Consider the following 20,959-nt stretch of genomic DNA (forward strand, 5'->3'; position numbering starts at 1 on the left):
TTTTACCGTAACATTCTTCTGGTGAGCGACTGCGCCAGTTCCCATAGAGATCCAGTTTCTGATTGGCCATTCATCACTGAACTAATTCATGATACTTTGAGACAAACAGGTTTGTCAGAGTAATTCGATGCCTGTGCCAAAGTATGTTTAAACAATGATGCAGAGCCATTTTAATAAGTTACGTGAAAGGCTGCTACTAAACTGGAGTAAGATAGTCCTTACTCCAGCATTTAACATCATCATTGTCATTCCCGAGTTTGCAGTGGAGCTTGCATGGCTCCTTTTCATGTTTTACAGCGGAGCTCCTTGCCAAGATTTTGTGCTTTACTGAGGTGAAGGGTGTAAACACTGTCTCTGCAGATAAAATTTTGCTTGTGCTACATCGCTCTGATTGTAGTGTCCCTTAAAATTTCATGGGGGCTGCTTCTAGGAATCAGACTTCTTCTAGACCACCAAGGACGTTCAGCATGCTTTGAGTGCTGCTAGGCTTAGATCTGGTGCTCAGTAGATGCAACAACAGTATACACTTTTGTATAACCTGTGTCTTCTGAAGTACTAGTAGTCTTTATTTCTACAGAGCAACACAGCCCAGATGTGCTGGATGGGACGTGTTGCTGTTCTCTGCAGCCTGAGGCTTGAATTTCTGTTGCCTGGAGCAATTTTTCTAGGGATTTATCCTCCCCTCTGCTGCTTCCAGCTCATCATGGTTGCTTGGCTGTTGTTTTGTGATCTGGTTGATATGCAGCTCAAAGTCACTTGATACTTCATATTGGGTTTCCCTCCATTATGTTGCTTAAATAATAAACCTGAGCTCTGCTGATGGAGGTAAGAGATACTAGCTACAAGTGAGGCAGCTTGGAAATTGCTGAGAACCATACATGTCTTCTACCTTTGTGTGCCCTTCAAGGACACTGAAAATTAAGTAGTATGGTTGAAAAAATGACACCAGTAATAAAAAAGGGGGTTGGCACTATGCATAGTTCTGCTTTTTCTACCTATAGCCAAGGCAGCACCTTGTGTTTGGGGGCTCTTGCTGACTTTGAATCTTTTGTGACCATTTTTTAAGGTTTTCCTCGGTAAATACAAGGTCTTGAAAGTTGCTTTTTCCTTCAGCTATAAATGAGGCTTTTGTCTGAGCATATGATAGATGACATCCGCTTTCAGGAAAGCACGAAACATCACATCTTAGAAGGAAATGGTATTTTGTTGACATAAAAAAAATGTAGTGGTCAGGAGCCTTAAAACTGGCATAGTACTGTTAGAAGCTAATCTATCCTAAATGTTAATAATGGCATAGTGACGCAGCTTCTGTCTGTCTCTCTCACAGATAGCATAAAGAAAGGATTTTCTAGGATGCAACAGTATCCTTCACATTTTTTCTCTTATCATGGGTATCCAGGGTATTGTAGGCATTGAGTGTGCTGTGACTACTGCTCAGTACTGATGAAGAGAAGTAAAAAGTGTGGAGAAAAGTCTTCTCTTAAAACATAGTAATTACTTAACTGAGTTTTCTGCATCAGAAGCTCACCATTGCTGCTTACCTCTGGGGAAGCCGTCTGCTAGGGTTGTCATGAAAGAACGCTTAAACTGAGCTCTGTGGTATGAGGCTGGTGGGAGAGCAAGAAGGGTAAAGTTCTGCTGAGTTAATTAATGTTAACAGTTATGAGTTATCTGCAAGATCCGCAGTAGATTACACAGATTGTATTAAGCAGGGCTAATCAGTCCTTTCAGATACTTAAAGGAGCTCTGTTAAGAGCTGGCAAGACTGAAAATTCTTCTTGAGAAAGTGTTTGCATGTGCAAGTATGCATATGTGTGTGAATGCATAGCCTGGATTGCCATTGATAAGTAAATTTTGCCTAGCAGCTACCACACAGGGATATTGGCTATTTCCTGTCCTGTGTATAGGTGAAATTGTGGCAGCTGTTGGAAGGGACTTTTTCCTTTTATCTATTTTTGGTCATAACTCTCTTTCTGTGAAGTATTTCCCCTGCTGTGCAGTAAGGAGATCTTTGTTATCCTGTGATATTAACTGCAATTTGAATTGTGGACTCAATGTGGCTCCATGGCTTTTCAGCATTAATTTTTAAGGGCTTTCTCTTGCATATCTGTGAAATAGAATGGTGTCTGGGGTTTGTAAGTGTCTAGAGGGTGAATTCATCATAAAGAAGAATTTGATGATTGCAGATGTAAAATCTTGATGTACCACAGCACCTTGTGTTAGGATTTTTCATATTCGTTCAAAATGCTTGTGCGTTCATTTTTTTAAAAAGGTGTTATAGCAACTATTTTTTGGTGTATATTCTCAGACTCAAAATAAGTTGGATAACTGAACTGACCCTGAAAGACTAACCTTAAATTTTATCAAGTATATGATGTATCACAGTTTTTCTTTCATCACTTCAGCACTTTTCAGTGTTGTGTGTTTAAGAAGCCACCTTGTTGCTGTGTGGTGTGGGGTAAGACTCCTGATGCTCTTGCTACTGAGCCATGGGGACTCCAAATGTGAGAATGTGGGGGATAGTTTTCCTTACAGAAAATCAGATGGGGTTTCCTGAAGGATTTTGCTTGTTACAGGTTTGAGCAGTTATAATGATCCCAGAGTAATAGGGGGGAGAAATAGCAGAAACACATACACACAAAACTCGGTATGTGTAGATGTATAGAGATACATAGTGCGTGTACCTATATCTTGTTAGAGGACAGTATTTGTTACTATGGGCCACCCAGCAGGCAGGGGCAACAAGTGAACTTCCGTGAGATGGGAATGGCACAGGAGAGGGCAAGTCCTCCAGTTGTCCTGGGGTGTAGAATGTCCGGGGGCTGCCCCAGGTCCCCTCCTGGACCCGCTTGCTTTGGGTGGGTGCTGAGCACTAAGCATCCTGAAGCATCATCCTCTTTGTTCGGTAGCTCCAGGCTGGCAGCTTACAAAGGGATCAGATGCCAGTGAGAGGTCTCCGTGGGGTGGGACCGAGGAGGAGGCTCCCCGGTGGCAACAAGTTTGGCAAATCAGGGAGGCTGTTCTTGGCAGCTTGACCTGGTAATTGCCTTGTTGGGTTTCGCCTGACCCGGCTTTGCCGAGGTGCGAATTACTGGCAGTAAACTCCGTGAGTAGCTGAGTGTCAACTGCAAATAGCTGTGTCTCCTCTCCGTGGGTACCTGTGCCCCTCCTCCGCGGGGGACTCAGTAACTCTCCAGATGGAAAGGTTGTTTGCCTGTGAAAATCAAAAATGAGCATAGAAAATCCAGAAAGGGAACGATGAGATCCGAGAGGCTATTTTGAGGACATGGCTTCCTTTTCCTGTCCTCTCATTTTATTCACTGCTAGATTCTCTGGTCATCTTTCTTCTCCTCTTTTTCTTCTATTGTAACTGCAGCTCAGTGTTAATGGTAAAACTGATGACTGTCGCAGTAAATGCTGGGAGTGCTTTCTTTCCCAAGGGTGCTTGGGTTACCTTGAGAAAGTCACTGTGAAATTTACTGCAGCTTCTCCACCTGTACAGTGCAGGAGGTGTTGAAGGTCTTGAAAATTCCCTGTGTGTTCCCTGCCTGGGGCAATCTGCTAGCTATAAAGAGAGACACCACTGTACATTTGTGCATTGGAAAACCATCTGATCTGACTTGAAGCTTCTCCCTTTACTCACCTTAAGAAAAAATTTTAGACTGTTGCTACAGTGGCAAAGCACATGGCTAGGGATGTGTGGGTGTTTGTTGAACTTGTTAATATTGGGTAAATTAGATGATAGTGATAATGCGGTGATGCATTGAAGTGATGATGTTGGATATAAATTCTGCTTCAGAATAGTTGGAAAGCTCATAACATTAACCTGCAATGATACCCGTTAAGAGCTTTTTTTTAGGAGTATTTGAGAGGGGCATGCCTGAACTGCAAGGACTCTCTGCTTTACTGGTATTTGAGGTTTTTAGTGCCCCTGTTAGCTGGTTGGTAATGGGAGTTTGCCTACAAGAGAGCGTCAGGTGGTTGTAGCAGAAAGCACCTAACATAATCAAGTGATTAGCAAATACAGACTCCTTTGGTTTTGTTTTAAACTACAGACCTCACCAGTGAAACCTTCTGTTCCCTCTACTTCCTCATTCACCTCATTTGTCCCATAGCATCATATTGTTGGGTCAGGCATCCTTGCAGGGTGGCACAGCTTGTTCCCTGTACCTTCTCCTTTTCCCTTCAGACCAGCTAAAAGCTTCCCTCTTCTGTAAATCCAGCGTGGCTTTTTGCATGGTTATCTGCAAATGCCTCAAGGACCTCCCTTGCCCAGGCTGCATTCTCTGTTGCAGTTAGAAAGTAAGCTGATGGCATAGTGACTGTGTACACGCTTCCCGAAACATTAACTTGCTGTCCAATACTAGGTTGCCTGCAAGCTGCCCAAGCACAGGTTTTAAGCTTGTTGGAAACTCATGGTTAAAAACCTTTAAAATTAGCTTTTGGAAATTGGAGGGTTTAATTTAAACTTAATTGATTTTTTTTTTTTTTTTCCCCCCTTCACATTTATAAACATTCTAGGGGAAGGAAGTACGACAAGTACTGACAGATCAGTTGCTCAGTTCTCTAACAGGTATTCATCAAGCACTGTCACAACCCCTTTCTTCACTGGGAGAAAAAAATTGTCCTGGAAATATTGCTTTTCCTGAGTTAGAGACAAAGATTTTCATGCGTTTCAAAGCGAGCAACGCTAACCAATAACATAAATGTTTATCCCATAAAATTCCTGTTGGTCATCACTGCTTGAGTACTGTCCATGTATTTACAGTTTCTCAGTTTCTAGGTGTCATTTTCTGTGTTTCTCCAGTGCTACCCGTTTGGGTTTCTCAAAATAGTTTACCAGTGTAACGTGAATTAAATCTTGTTTGTTCAGGGAGTATTATTCTGGAAAGACTGAACACATTTGTGCTTGTTTCTGAGCCTTTAACTGCCTTATATTTGAGCAGCTCTGAGGGTGTTTGGATGTTTGGAAGGCAAAGCATGGCACCTTTTGCTGACTTTTGACATGCCCCCATGGCAGTCAAGATGGCTGAGACAGTAGGATCTTACTCTCAGCATTAGTAAGAGTGGCAGGGTAAAGCAGCTTGTTTCTTTTGGGGACTGAGAGGTAGATGGGAAGTTTTTTTGTGCGTTCCTGCTTCCAACAGGACGTTAAGAGTATCATGTTGGTAACAGTCAACTTGGATGTACTTCTATTACCCTGAGTCACTGATGAAATTTGACTCATACATTCACATTAAAGTCCTTTGCATCTGTTAGGCCTCCTGTTTGCTACTAAAATATTTTTCATAATATTAGAAATCATGAAATTATCCCATTCTTGTCCCCTCCCTGCTTTACTCATTTTTTTCTGGTTTGACAGATTTGTTTTCTTATTTAAACTTCAGTGTTGCCTTGGCTTTTCAATATTTGTACTAGAGAAACCTCAGAATTATTCCTGTCACACATGCCCCTGTGCCCTCATAGGATTAGCAGTTTGTTTTAGAGTTTTCCCCAAGAAAACACATTCTTTTTCAAGCAACATTTGTACTAATAAATTATTTGATACTGTCAAAAATGCAAAAAGTATACATTTGTGCTACCTAGCTCCTGCTCATTATTCATCTTTGGGAAAGTAGTATTGCTATAATGTGTAACTCATATTCCTGCATCTTCAACTCCTTTTTTCCTCTACTTTTGGCTGCTGCTTTTTCAGGAATTGTGTCACAATTGTCGCTCCAGTGGCTGCCTGCTTCTTTAGAGTCTTGGCACTTTTTCAGAGCCTGGACCTCTGTATACAGTGTTGAAGCTGCAAAGCAGATGTTTAGTTCTGAACATCTAAGTAAGCCTCACAACTTGCCATGTACTTGCCTTGGGTTAATGAATTTTGGTCTTCTTCATGGCACTATAGAAATTGTGTTAAGAAATTCAGTGTATTTTATCTGAACTGGTATCATGTGCCCAGTTAGGTGTTTACTCTGTATGTTTCATACAAACACATAAACCCCCCAAGATTTAGAAATGCTTGTAATAGGAGAAATGACAGAAAACAGATCTTGCACATAATCTTCCTTAGAGAAGATTTTATTGTGTTGGTGTTTGTTTCTTGATAACAAGTTGTATTTTAATATTATAATTTTTTTCACTCCAGTGATCAAGGGCAGTGGAGTAGAGTTTGTACCTCGGAGCTCTGCATGGCTAATGTGTTTTGGTATCAGGCTTCAGTGTTAAGCTTAAATATAGTTGCTCAGTTTTAGAGTTTGACATGAAATTTTTGATTATCCCAGTAAAATATGCCCAGTGTATGGAGAAAACTGACTTCCTTTTAAAACAAGTGAGGGTGCTTGGTGCTGAGTTTCAGAGAATTCAGTGGTGCTTTAAGTCTGTTCTGATGGCCTGTGGTGTTTTTTTACTGTGTGTTAAGGTGAATTATTACAGCCCTTAGAGACCACCGTAGATTAGCTGAAGGTGTGTTCAACAGATGAATTGCATTTTAGCTGGTTAGATTTGTAATGTCAAGTGACAAGCCTTTAACACAGCACATTTCATATTCCCTGTTACTGCATAAACCACTGCAGGACAAATCAAAGATGAAATAAAATAGAAGTCAAGAGTAATTTGTCAGGACACTGTTACAAATGTGTGTAGTCACTTGCACATGATTTGAAAAGAGAAGTTGAGGTTAAATCGATAGGCTTTTTATTTGTAGCAAAAGTAGGTAAATTAGTCAAAGGTGCTGCTGGCAATACAAGCAGGAAAACACAGCGTTCCACAATTGGATTTTCTCTTCCCTGGGTCAAATCAATATTGCTACTAGGCACAACCATAGCTGTATGTTTTATTAGCATAAGTGATTAATCCTGGAGTTACTGAAACTAGGATAAAAAAATCTGCTGCTATACATTTCATTGTTCAGATGTAAATATACACTTTTGTACTTAGTTTGATTAAAAAATAAAAGTCCTACACAACTGATGTGTGTCAGCTTCTCCATTATTTATTCCATTATGTATATAAAAGTACCTTTATTTAAATACACTTAAATGGTTCTTTTTTGTGATGTGAACAATGCGTGTTGTGAACAATTTCATCCTAAAGCAAAATGTGTTTATCAGGACTTGCTTTGCTTCCCATGCCCTCTGATATCTGGAGTGATTTAGTTCTCTCCAGCCTGGAGGACTTAACTAGTTCATAAAGCAGCAAGTGTGCACACAATGGATCATATTATAACCACAGAATCTTATTTTCATTTCCTTCCTCTGTTGCTTGTTACTAATTTTTTTATCAGCCTACCAATACCTTGGGTATTTATAACAAACTCTTTGTTCCAGGGGTGTCTTACTGTTTGTACAGCTCCAGTGCATGAGGTTTTGCTCCTGGATGGGACCTCTGCACTACTCTAATACAAATAACAAAACCTGAGCCATAACAATGAATTGGGTGGATGGTTATGCCTGGGTCCTTCTAGGTTTTTTGAGGCGTTTTGTATGATAGACTATAATATGCCATCCAAATCTCATATGTGTAAGTTTTTAAAATAAAATCTGATCTTACATGGTGTATTTCTACGCTGAGTATATTTTTGTCATTTAGTGGGTTATCTGTACCCTGCACAGGCTGAGCACAGTTAAGACTAGGTATGATTCCTTCACATCCCCTCCCACTGAGATTCCAGTCTACGATTGTCAGAACTGATTATTTTCAGCAGATGAGGCAACAGTTATTTTAGTGGCTTTTGGGTTTCCACTTGAAGGGTCTTTAGAAATGTGCTTTGTAATTTGCTGGTTTTCAGTAGGAAAAAAAAAAAAATCCCTTTAAAGACAGCTAATCCTCTAGTCCGTCACATAACGACTGCAATTGTTGCAGAGATGAGCAAAGTTCTTAATCAAATTTTGTCATGTATATAATGTGTTGGCAGGGAAACAGTGAGCACTGAGTCACTACATGGTGTCATCAGGCATACTTGCATGGTAAGATGTACATGGAAAACATGTCAATAAAACATTTGTGTTTCTCTTCCTTGTCATTTTTGTGCAACAACTTGTTTCATCTTGTCTAATCTTTTGTGAGACCCTGCCATACAGTTCACGGAATCTTGCTATGATTTCTCTGACACCATTAATAACTCCTCAGATAATTACAGCACCACCCCCAACCTTTATGAAGTTTGTATCTATTGGAAGACAAATATATTTTTCATCTAAAATATAACCTCTTTATCGGCCACAAAATAGCTTTTCATTATTATTTTAATACAAAACTGGAAACTTTGGAAAAAAACATACTTTAAAAAAAAACCCTTGTTTCTCAATTTGCTGTTTAAAGTGTGTTTTACTTTAAAGGTTGTTCATTAGCATGTTTGCTTTTCCTTCAAATTCTGATTCCAGAAGAGAATTGTGTTTGATTGTCCCTTGGACTTGGGAGTGCACCTTGCCTTGGAAATGCAGCTCCCAGCCTGCCTTTGTGGTAGCATCCAAAGGGGCCTTAAAATGTGTAGGGGTAAAGCTGCCACCCTGTACTGCTGCTAAGGAGGCTTTGGGCTGGTGCAGATGGCCAGACTCCTGCTGAGACGTTCTCTAAGGGTTCAGTGTTTCACCAAATGTTTCCCACTCCAGGGATGTTTGTGAGATCAGGTCCGCACAGAGGTTATCAGAGTAAGATGTTGGCTGTGCTGCACAGATAGGACTCTGCTGAGCTTTCCTGCTCTGTTGGCCTGAGTTGCAGCTAAAATGTAAGCTGAATTCCCTGGCTCGATACTGTTTGCTTTTGCTGGTATAAATAAAGCTGATGATGATTTTTCCTCATGGGCATTTTAAGTAGGAAAGCACCATTTGGCTTCCAGTCAGCTGGGCAATTAGCATTTCATAGCCAAGCAATGTACTTAAATGGAATTGCTTGGCTTGAGCATTGAATTACAATGACTGGTAGACTGCCTCTCTCCTTACATAATTTATTTAGTACTAGCTTCTTGTTTAGGATTCAGGCAGAGGTTAATTTAATTTTGCATGAGAAGCTAGTAGTTACTCTATATTAATGCTGTGCTGTATGGTAATGCAGGGGAAAGTTTTTGTGTAAAGCTTGTATTTGTCTGGTCTCTCAGCCATGGAAAGGACAGTTTTGCCTACTCCTTTTCTAGCAATTTGTTCCTTGCAAGGACTGTTGGCACACTTGAATTGGCACTAAAAAAGTGCATCTAAGAATAGTACCTTAAGACCATGCTGTTGCACATGTATTTTTGAGAAGAAAATACGTACTGAAATATAGTATGGACCAAGGAGACTTTGTTCCTACAAAATTACAAGAGGCCCACTTACCCTATTACAAGTAAATACAGTGTTAATATGTGACCACGGTGACTTGAGAGGGAGAGCTTCCACTGCATCTCTTCTGAAGATCTAAGGCAAAGAGTAAACATCCGGTGTTGTGTGATCTTGGAGGGATAAAAAGAGGACATAAAATATCCCTCAGCACTCCAGGAATGATTAGAAACTTTCAGATGGAGGGAATGAATGTGTGTGTTCTTGTGTTTAGTAAGCCTAAATGCTTAATTTGGCACTTAGAATTTTATCTTTAATCTTGTATGTGTCTTGATTTTTCCTAAGGCCCTTGACTGTTAGAATCAATGTGGGGGAACTTTGGCTTTATTTTGTCTTAAGCTTCTTTTTAAAAAAGTGATTGCAGAGAGTTTGCAGATGTCAAGCAAGTTCACAGCAGGGGCTTAGACACCAGAAGGCTGCTGATAAGAGCACAGCATTTATATTTATGTTTAACCTTACGATTTCTAGGTAATTCACTGATGTTTCTTGGTGTACCAGCCCTGGAGAGCCCAGGTGCTTTCAGTAAACTTACCTCTGGCTTAGGCAGTATCCTTCTCATTGCTGGGTGTCACGACTGTCCCAGCTGGCTTCAGGCTCCATGTCTGTGTGGGCAAACACTCAGTGTGACCTTCACTTGAAAAGCCCTCCCTGTCGTTACAGGGTCATGTAACTGCTTGCTCAAACCTTTGTGGGCTTTATCTACTGAATTTGGGTGTCTGGCTCAAGGAGTGTAACACTTGGCTGCTGATCCTTATATTTTGTGATCATGGTGTTGATGTACTATCTAGAAGCATCCATTCTTGCCAACCATTGCTGCTGTCAAAAGACTTTGGACAAATCTTTTTCAAGTTTAAAATATCCCAATCTTTGGGCAAGGAAACATTTCAGAAACCTATGAGCACTGCACTGAGGGCTGACAGGGATTTGTTTTGATTCTTTAAGTAACACTTGATACCAACTTTTTTTTTCATGGAAATCTCACTAGCAACAAAAAATAAAAAAGTCAAACCATATTCTGAGGGAGCTGATTGCTGACTTGCAGTAACTGGCTTCTGAGTTGGTTAATTGTCTAGCTGTAAATCTGGTAACTTAGATCCTAATGGTTCTAATAATCTGGGAAATTGTTACCATGTGTTGTTGTTGTAACCTTTACTGTTTTAACCAAGCTTTAGTTGTGCTGTAAAAATAATTAAAAGGCTTCTCACAGGAGGAATTAGACTTTTTGCTTGTACAGTTGCTCTCCAGGGTACTGTGGGTTGCTGTGGGCTATTTAAAATGTTTGAAAACCCTGTTTCCCTCTCCAGTTCCTGCCTCGATGTGTTGCCCCTAGCCCTGCTGGTTGCCTGAAGTAGAAAGACACACACACACCATCTCTGCCTCTGTTATGGAGTCTTGCAGCTGTGTTTGATTTCAAGCATAATAGCATCCTTTATATATAATGCAGTAACATAATTGCTGCCCCTGTGGGGAAGTGCTGCGTTTTATCTACCATTTCTTTCTCTCTCTGGGCATCAGTGGCGTGTCCAGGTTCACTCAATGCCCAGAGTAGCTGTACCCTGGGAGATGGTTGGGTCCATGGGGCCCTTTGGTCCCTGTGCCAGTTTACAGGCTGGAACAGCAGAGTTTTCTGCCTGAAGCATAAGTTTGACTTCACAGGGTCTTCATGGAGGAGTGATAAGATGTGAGGGGAGCTGGGAGTCCAGGCTGAGGCACAGCATTTTACTTCTCAATCTGTGTTACTGAAAACAAGAAAATACTAATAAATGATAGACGTTGAAGAATTCCTGATTTGCTTTTAGGTGAGGGGGATGCTAGTTCTATTTCCAGATGTGGGATTTTGAGCAATGGATCTGAGATCTGGTCACATTATCCCAGATACTGAGTCAGTCACTGAGTGTCAGCTGAGCTTCACTAACTTCCTGAGGTTTCAGTCTGGACAAAATCTGAGTTAAACTGATCAGTGTAGGAGCTTTCCCTTAACATGTTTTATCTCATGCTTGCAGTTGTATGAGTGGATGGTTCATTGGCACATTGGTTCACAGAGGATAGTTTATTAAACTGAAATAACTGTTTCTCTGACTTGCTTTCCTGAGCTTGAAAAAGGAGAGCAGTGGCACTGGCCTTCCTTTATAAAGTGTTGAGATCTGCTGGTGAGCTGCACTACATAAGTCAGGTGTTATCACAGGCACTAATCTGAAGGTGAAGGCTTTTAGAATAATACAGATAATTATCTGTTTAAACATTTTACTTTGAAAATAAACGGGTCAGAGTATCACCTCTTACAACAATTGGAATCTTTCAATCTGAATTAACAAATCACTCTTCCAGGCTTGGGGCCATTTCAGCTTCTATTCAGTGACTGTCAGATTCTTGCTAGAAGGTATTGAGCTCAGACAATTATGAGGGAGTTCAGACATGGTTGTGTTGGATGATATACTCAAACAATTTTGCAGGAGGAGCTCATGGGAATGTTAGCAGCATAAAGGTTAGCTGTAATGTCTTTTGTGTCTGCCAGTTAAATAGCTAGCGATTTGATGATTACACAAAGACAACGCAAATTCCTTATGCATTCCTGCCTCAGTGCTGTTCCACGGGCTGGGTGACTGGAAGCAGAATTCTTTCTCCTCTTTTTTGCCATGGAAATTGCTGGTTAAAGCTCCATACTTCAGTATATGCGAAGTCTGATTTTTTTTTTTTTTTTTTTTTTTTTTTTTTGGTGTCTTTTTTTGGGGTTGGTTGGTGTTTTGGGGGGGTTTTTTGTTTGGTTTGTTTTTTTGTTTTTTTGTTGGTTTTTTTTTTTGTTTTGTTTAAAGCCTCAGTGCCGTGCTGTATTGTCATAGCACATATTGCACTCCAGCCATGTGGTCTTATATCCTATAGGTTTCACACCTGTTTTGGTGACAGATGCAAACAAACTTTGTTTAATGTGTCTCAAATGCCCAAAATACAAAATGCATTTGGCTAATGAGTCAGGGAATGTTTGGTCTGCCTTAGCCTAGCTTCATATTACATAAAGGACTGTAGAACCTTTTTCCTTAACAGATCCAAAACCCCTATTAGCTGTGACACTGCGATACTTCTACTTTATCCAAAAGCAGAACTGCCAAGGAGTGTTTTTTTGGTATGGATCAGAGGAAAAAAATTAAATGTGTTGTATACAAAACATTTTTTTAGAATATGCACTCTGCTTATCAAAGGCTGCAGGCTCTCTGAATTATTTCCTCTTTCAATCAGGCTTAATTTTCCTCCTGTGGTATAACTTTGAAAGCAGAGAAATAACAATGGGTAGCTTGGAGGGGAAGTGTTTGGGTGAATGGGTGATTGTTTCAGGAAGTGTGTTTCTTTGCTGGGCTGTGGTGCTTTTTCCCCTGGTCTGAATGCTTTTCGAGTATCAATGCCATGTGCCCTTCCAGTGGCCTAGGGGTAGTCTGGGAAGTGGAGACAAGCAGGAAAAAGGCACCTGCCAAACATTTGGTAGGGTTGTATCTGTGAACTTTTGTTTCCTGAATCTCAGCACAGCATTTCAGTCATACAGCTGTTTTCCTCCCAGGCTTTTTATGTGAAATAAAAACTTGCCTGCAAAATGTTTTATCCAGATCATCGCAAGTGGGTGCTGGTAACTGCAGGTCAAAGTTAACAACTGTATTCCTCTGCTCTTTGTTTCTGGGGTGCATGGCTGGTTCTGTTACTGTGCAGAGTCCCCTTTGCAATGTATTTATTGGAACAACTTTAAGCATTTTGCCTGCCCCAGGGTTTGTAGCCTTTCTTCTCTCCTAAGCCATTCTGTGATTTCAGAGCAGCTTCAAACAGCTGGCATTTACATGTTGGACCTGATGCACCTCTGTTCTGTCATCTCCCCTGAAATAAAACAACCCTTAAATGATGTTCATGACATACTTAATTCTGTCTTACTCCTCATTAAAAACAACGCAAATAAATCTAGAACTTTATATCCAGTTTCTCTGAGCAGTGCCAGATGCCTGGTCAAGGGCTTTTCCCCACACCCACTTCCCCAGCCCATCCTTAAATTTTCAGACCCATGAGATAATTTGACCAATTATTTGAGTTACTCAGACTTCACAGAGTGGCTTCGGTACCTTTGAACCAGCTGCATTTATATGCCCTGAAACATGACAGCAGCTGTATGTTGCACATCAGATTAATACAGATCGTGCCTGGGGTAAAGGCATGAATGATTGGTGTTCCTGGCATGGTCATGCATTTATCCTGATTAGTACCATGGGACCCTTTGAGTTCCATATTAGCCATTGTTAAAAGAGGCGATTAGTGCGTGTTAGCTGTGCAACCTGATGCTGTCTTCAAATAGTGATTTCTCTCTCAAGTGGGGCTTCCTCTTGTGACCTTTGACCTGCCAGTATGTTAAAAGTTTTGTAATTGATGGAGCTTTGTATTCTTTGTGGTGGGATTGATTTGGATTCCTTCACGCTGAACTTTGTCTGTTCTCTTTTGTTTAGGAGGTCCTCCAGCAGCTGATTGTAATGAATTTACCAAATGTTTTAATGATTGGCAAAGATCCTCTTTCTGGTGAGTAGTTCATCAGCTTCTTCACCTGTCTCCTCTGCAATACTAAATCTGTTTTGTTTTCTTAAGCGATTCTGTAATTCTGTTCTAATTTAGGTTGGAAAACACCTTACGGAGTCCAGCTCTTAACACTAAACTATGTCCCTAAGCACCACATCTGTGTCTTTTAAATACTTCCAGGGATACTCTATACTCAACCATTTCCCCGGACATCCTGTTCCAATCTTTGACCACCCTTTCAGTGAAGAAATTTTTCCTAGAGTCCATAGGAGTATTCTTAAGCCTCCCCTGGTACAACTTGAGGCCATTTCCTCTTGACCTATGGCTTGTTATTTGGGAGAAGAGACCAACCCCCACGCACTACAACATCCTTTCAGGTAGTTGTAAAGAGCAATAAAGTCCCCCAGAGCTTCCTTTTGTCCAGGCTAATCACCCCCAGCTCCCTCAGCCACTCCTCATCAGACTTATGCTCCAGACCCTTCCCCAGCTCCGTTTCCCTTCTCTGGACACACTCCAGCCCTTCAATGTCCTTCCTGTCATGAGGGGTCCAGACCTGAACACAGGATTTGAGGTGTGGCCTCACCAGTGCCAAGTACAGGGGGACAATTCCTGCCGTGGTCCTGCTGGCCACACTATTGCTGGCACAGAATGCCAGGATGCCACTGGCCTTCTTGGCCACCTGGGCACAGCTGGCTCATGTCCAGCTGCTGTCAAATGGCATCCCCAGGTCCTTTTCCACAGGGCCAGTTTCCAGCCACTCTGCCCCCAGCTTGTAGCACTACCTGGGATTGTTGTTGATCCAAGGGCAGGACCTTTACTGCTTTGAACCTCATTCCACTGGCCTCAGCCCATGGATCCAGCCTGTCCAGATCCCTCTGCAGAGCCTTCCTACCCTCCAGCAGATCAACACTCCCACCCAGTTTGGTGTTGTCTGCAAGCTGACTGAGGGTGCCCTCAATCCCCTTGTCTAGATCATTGATAAAGATACTAAACGGGGCTGGCCTCAGTACTGAGCATTGGGGAGCCCCACTTGTGACTGACCACCAGCGGGATTTAACTGTTTGGACTGAGAGTTGCTCCCAAGGGACTCTGGCAGCCAGTCTCCTAAACAGGCCATAATACAAACATGCTTTTTAATAAACTGTATGTATTTGTAGGCAAATGACAAATATTCAAGCATCTCTGAATCTTACAACTTTATGTATCTAGAATGTAACACTGAGGTATTTATATACCTGTATGAATAAATATACATGTGTATTTGCATGTGATGCATATATATGTGTGATGAGTGAGTTCTTGCCAAAGCCAGAGCAGCAGCTATTTGTTTGAAAGCCGTGTGTCTTCACCCCTTGCTGCAAGTGACCTAGGATATCGTCTGCCATAGGACAATGATGTGCTGTCCTTCAGGTGTTCGTGTGCCTGTATAATGAGTTTAGTTATGAATATATGTACACACACAGGGTCTTGCAGAATTGCCAAAAGATATGAAGGGACTGTTGCAAATGAAATATGGGAAGAAAATTAAGTGAAGATGGAGAGAAAAATACGCATATGAAAAAATAAGAAAAAGTGAGGAAGAGAATGGACAAAAAGAAAAACATTTGTCTGGCTATGTTGTTTAGACAATGATATCTGTTGCATGAAGTAGCATATCAAAAATAAGATGGAAGCCAGTGAGCTCATGTCCAGAGTCCAATGCTTTTGGCGAGACAAAATTAAAGCTGTTTAGCCTGAAAATGAAGTTGACTTCTTTGAACCACATTTCTGAAATGGAAAGTTTTGTTGCTATGTTTCTTACTTTTTTTTTTTTTTTTTTCTTTTTGCCTGCCCATTCTGTCTCTGCCTGAGCCCAGTGCTAGTGCCAAGGACATTGTATTTGTTTTTACCAAAGAAGGTAAACTGAATGAGCCCTGTCAGCAGTGATGGGGAATGACATGGTAATCAGCATCTCCAGAACAAATAAATGGTAGAAACCTTAGCAGAAGATTGTATTTTGCTGCTCTTAGCAGCTGTAGAGTGTGTATGTACAGAAAAGAATTTGTCCGAAAAGAATATTAGCAGCTGTTGGATCACTGATGCTCATAGTCTTGGCACTTCTGCTTAAAATTGAGCTGAGAATAAGGAATCCACTTCTTCAGCAAGCAGAATAAAGTCTGCAAGTCTTAATTGGGCTGTACAGGCTAGTGTTATGGGCAAGGAAGAAAGTCAAAATACAAGAGCTGTTGTTCTTCTCAGTCATATGGGCAATGGGCTGCTTAGCATCAAGAGTGCTGCTGAATAGAAATATCTGGGCCAGCAAGGCAGCATCTCTGCTGGTGGCTAAGTGTCAAGGGGAAAGGCTGGCTGGTTCCTTGTCACAGCCATTCCTGAGCGACAGCTGGCAGGAGACTCATAATGTGGTAAATACAGTTTCGGTTCCTGGGAAAGCTGCACATTTGAAAGCTGTCCTGGGTTCAGCTATAATTTCCTACCCTTGACCTGCTGGTTTTTGTCAGTACCTTAGATCTCTCTTTGAAGAAAGTACCTGTGTCTCTTGTAGGAAAGATGCTGGTCATCCATGTGTTCCTGTCTTCTAGCTCCTTTAATTACAACCAGAAAACTTTCTTCTCTGAGATCTTTAAAAATGTGGTGGTTTAGTTTGGCTTTTTTGGGGTTTTGTTGGGGGGTTTTTTTTGGTTTGGTTGGTTGGTTTGGTTTTGGTTTTTGTGGTATCTTAAGTCAGCAATGGGGAAAATAAATTTTATCTTTGGAATTATTGGGACAGAACATGAGAAGAAAGGATAAAAAAATGCAAAAGTGTAACATCTGGATGTCTAAAGTTGATGGCGTATGTGTGCAAAAAAAAGTACAAATTTCTTATTTAGCCATATTATATAAGGATTTTTGAGAACCAGTCCCAGCCTAGACATGACCAAAGAAGGTGGTGAGCAAAGGAAGACTCAAGATGTGTTTGCTTTCAAGAATGTATTCAAGAAGGAGAGTGTCTGAGGAGCTGATCTTAGTCTTACTGTTGGGTAGGCATTTACTGGTAAGACGTGCAGGAGAAATGGTTATAAAGTGGAGAACTTGAACTTCCTTCAGGAAGAAGAACCTGGCTGAGGGCTAATGGGAAGCTTGGAAAGAGGGAACAGGAAGGAGATGGCTGAGGCAAAGGTAGTAAAACCAATGCAAAAAGCTGAATGAAGGAATAGGCTGTGATGACCAGTGTGAGTGATGACCTGGTGATGATGTCTTTGTTTCTGTCTTGCAGAGAGGAGTCAGAGGAAGGCAGCAGCACTTGGGAGGGGAAAAACAAGCAAAACAGAGATGCTCTCTCTCTCTCTTAGTGAGGCAGAGATGAAATCCCAATTTTGCCTTCCCTGTCCTGTAGCTAAGTTATTTCACTGAAAGGTACCTCTTGATCAGAGAAAAAAATCAATCCCACGGTTTCATTGCTGGAACAAATCCAGTACTGCTTTGTACTGTTTGAGCTGGGAATGCTCTTAATGACTGTATTGACTCCACAGGTCCAAGACCAGAGAGCTGTTAAATCTGATTCACTGTGTACAATTTCAGTGACTTATTTCTTGTAACAAGCCCGTGTGATGTTTTGCTACGCACACTTTTCAGAAATTTTACTTTTCCCCTCTAAAACACAGCAAAAAGTGGTGTTACAGGCATTAAATTATGGATTGAACAGCACTGAGGCTGCGAATGCTGTTCTTGCTATTTAGCTTCCATTTGGCACTCACCGTTGACTGTTGGGGGCTTCTGCAGCTCTGCTTTGAATGTGAGATTATTGGAAAAACAGAGCAGCCATCACAAAAAATGCAGTAGCACTTGGGCTTTGCATAGGAAAAGGCACATGTCTGTTGGGTTTATGAGCTTTACTTGCTTTCATGTCCTCTAATTTGGTTCCAGGCCATGGTAAATTTGCCTACTGTAATTCATTTGTCCATGGGAAAAAAAATCAGAAATATTTGTTAGAAGATGAAGGCTTGACTGTTTTCTAGAATATAGGGAGCTAAAAATAAACTTGAAAGTTTAATTGAAGGATTAAAAAAATTTTCGCAGGAATTTGACTTGCAGAACAATGCAGCTGATATTAGAGGATTTATTCTCTTCACTGCACTGTGTGGTAGACAGCTACTACCATTAAATTTCCTCTTGGCTTCTGTCTTTCTCATTTGTTTTTCTTGCTGAACAGCTTTTTCAATTCATTACTGCACCACAAATCCCCCTGTGTTCAATAAGAGAATCATCAGCCTATTTATCATCTATGACATTGCTGTAATCACTTTTTCATATTATGTCTGGTTTTAGCGTGCCTTATAAACTGCCACTCATTAATGTGGCCACACAGGGAATATCAGTACACAGTAATGGTTGTGAACCTCTGTTTAGGTACATTTTTTAATTTCTCCATTCCTAGACATTTTTAGCTTTACACAGCTAGTGAGTGTACTTAGAAACTTATGGCAATTAATTTTTTGAAACAGTCATAATCATGAGGGGGGAGAGATTTTAACTTGTTTTTAGATCAAGAATGGAAATGAGGTTTTACTTGCCTAAAATAGGCTCCTTTCTGTCCCTTCAAAAAACTTTGCTGTTTATATACAGTTTTCAAATTACATGTTAAGTTTGTGAATGAGAGACCCCAAAGTCCCTGCTAACAAGTGTCTATAGAAAACTAGTTTTCATTAAAATTGTAAAAGTTGTCTACTCTCATTTGGGTATTTTTCATGTCTGGTTTCCTTCCTCATTTTGTTTCACAGTCCTCCAGAGGCACAAAGGTTCATAAAGTATAAAGTTAATAACAAAACAGTGCCTCAATAGTGTAAATCTAGCATTCAAGCTTTTCTCACTGAGGATGTTGCTGGAGTTCGGAAAAACAGCACTTGTGTGTTTCGCCCTCCCCACGTTCTCTGCACGCGCTCCAGCTGCTGCCTGTGACACTCCGTGTGCTGGTGCTCCCACTCCTGTGCTGGACAGAGTAACATCAGAGTAGAAATACGGAGAAACAGGCAGCACAAGCCCAAGATTTTGTACTTACTTGAACCTGCTTGTTCCCATTTCCTCTGACATCTTTCCATCCCCCCTCTCATTTTTTTCATTGTTTGTGTTCTCTCTGTACCTTGATCCTCCTTTTTTTGTTGTGTCTCCTAATCCCTCTGCCTGCCTTCTCCCTGAGTCCTGCCATCTGTTTCCCACCCTCCACCCCCACGAGAGCAGAGGGATCTTCTGGCTCTGGCACAGAGAGGCTCCCAGGATGCACAAGTGGTGTCTGGGCTTTCCCTTCCTTTATTTTCCAGGAAACCTGCTGGCCTTCTCTCACGCCTGGGAGCAGATGGGCTTTCTGCAAATGCTCCGGGTGGCTGGCTGGCTCCCTTGCAGCACAAACACAGGGCCTGAGAGCAATTGCCCTGGAATTTTAAGAAAAGGCATAAAAGTCTTTATTTCTTAATTAGCACCTTTCTGTTTAAGTGATGGTGTTTTGACTCTTGTCTGTTCAGCTTGTGGGTACCTCTCTGCTAGGAGCTGCCCCAGACCTAAATGTTTGCATCCTAGGTCATAGGAGGACAGTGTCTTGGTAAGATCAGCTAATAAGCATGAGTAGACTCCGCAGACTTCCTAGCTGTCTGGGAAGGACTTGTGTCATCCAAGTGAGCCAGCATAGGGGAGCTGGCACATTCCTGCTTATGCGGTTGCACAAGGAACTTTAGCATCTTATAAATGGGCACAAATCAAGCTTTTTGAAAAACATGAGAACCATTCACTGTTTAGAAGGCATGATTGAATCGGGGATGAAGGTTACTTGCTTTCCTTCAGCATGCATTGCAGGATTAGAGGCATTGCAGGGCAGAAGCACTGGCTGCAGTGTAGAACTTCACTGTGGTGCTCTGTAATAGTCCTAGAAGTGCTTCTGATTCACTTGGTCACCTTGGGCACTCCACTGAAGTGTGTGGTATCTCAGCTCTCCTGTGGGTGAGATGAAAAAGGAGAGAGGGGTAATTAATCCCTTCCTGGCTTGTTTTGAGGTTTAATTGAAAACTCTCTCTAAAGCACTTCAGATTGTTAGAGAGGTTTTTTCATACTCATACCCTGTTTTTTCTAAAAATCTCCTGTAATAGTGTAATTCTACAAGGCTTTAAAATGTTACTCAAATGTAGCTTGAGTATGAGTGATCTGGGAGTGCCTTAATGTCAACAAACTGTCTCCTCCCCACGGAAAACAACTTCTGAATGAAAGCCCAAGGAATGGAACTCTTTAATCACACATGATCTTTGGAAGCACTTGTGTGGCTGGTGTATCTGCTGAGTGGACCTTTAAGCCTTACAAGTGTTTCTAGTCAGTAGTACAACCTCACTTTCATTACATGATGTAGCATGTCTGCAAGCATAGAAAAATTTGTTGAAAAAACCTGGACTAATCTGACACTGAACCGTGCCATAAATCAAATCCCTCCTGATGGGCAAGAATTTTCTAAAAGTCCTTGCAAGGAGTTTCAAAGATAAACCAAGACTTTTCCTTGAGTTTCAATGCTGCCAGATAGTTGTTTATTAAGTCTTATCAGAGGAACAGAGCCACTAGCGTGACCCAGGTGCAGCATAGAGCACAGAAAGCAGGAGTGAAGTCTCTAATTATCAAGATTTACACATCCTTTTAAAGATAATTTAACCAATGGTTACTAAAAATGTATATTATTTTCACTTTTCTACCAATTATTCAGTGACACAACCAGGAACTGTGGAATTCTCTATCCAGTCATTCCAAACTACTTTTACTGCAGAGCATGGAGTAGTAGAGGAAGAAGAAGGTTTAGAGAACAACAACAATCCTCCATTTTGGTATTTTTTACTCTTACCTATTTACTACGAGGAGAAGCCCAAAACCTCTAAATTTTCACCCTGTGACAATCTTACATAGTAGTCTATCACCTAATTCACACCACTGTATTTTCTAGTTCTTGTCTGATCATTGGTAATTTTTTTCCAAGGTTGGAGGTTAAAACAGTGTTGTTCAGGGGGGTAAGAACCCTTAAAAACAGGCAGAGAAATATTCTCAGCACTCTGGGTTCCTACATAATCCTGACAGCTATATTTTCACTGCAAGCTGCCAGGGGGGAGAGCAGACTGCTA

The 20,959-nt window shown here is 41.2% G+C and overlaps 1 protein-coding gene across 2 annotated transcripts in view; it reads left to right on the top strand.

Annotated features, from left to right (window-relative positions):
• CCDC88C (coiled-coil domain containing 88C) overlaps positions 1-20,959 on the top strand; it is a 99,616-nt gene that overhangs the window by 25,217 nt on the left and 53,440 nt on the right. For both annotated transcript variants that reach the window (XM_039552389.1, XM_039552390.1), the window contains exon 4: positions 13,772-13,841. In XM_039552389.1, coding sequence (XP_039408323.1) covers positions 13,772-13,841 — 70 coding nt within the window. The remainder of the gene's footprint in view (positions 1-13,771; positions 13,842-20,959) is intronic.

Source organism: Corvus cornix, chromosome 5 (genome assembly GCF_000738735.6).
Source record: "Corvus cornix cornix isolate S_Up_H32 chromosome 5, ASM73873v5, whole genome shotgun sequence".
Lineage (NCBI taxonomy): Eukaryota > Metazoa > Chordata > Aves > Passeriformes > Corvidae > Corvus > Corvus cornix.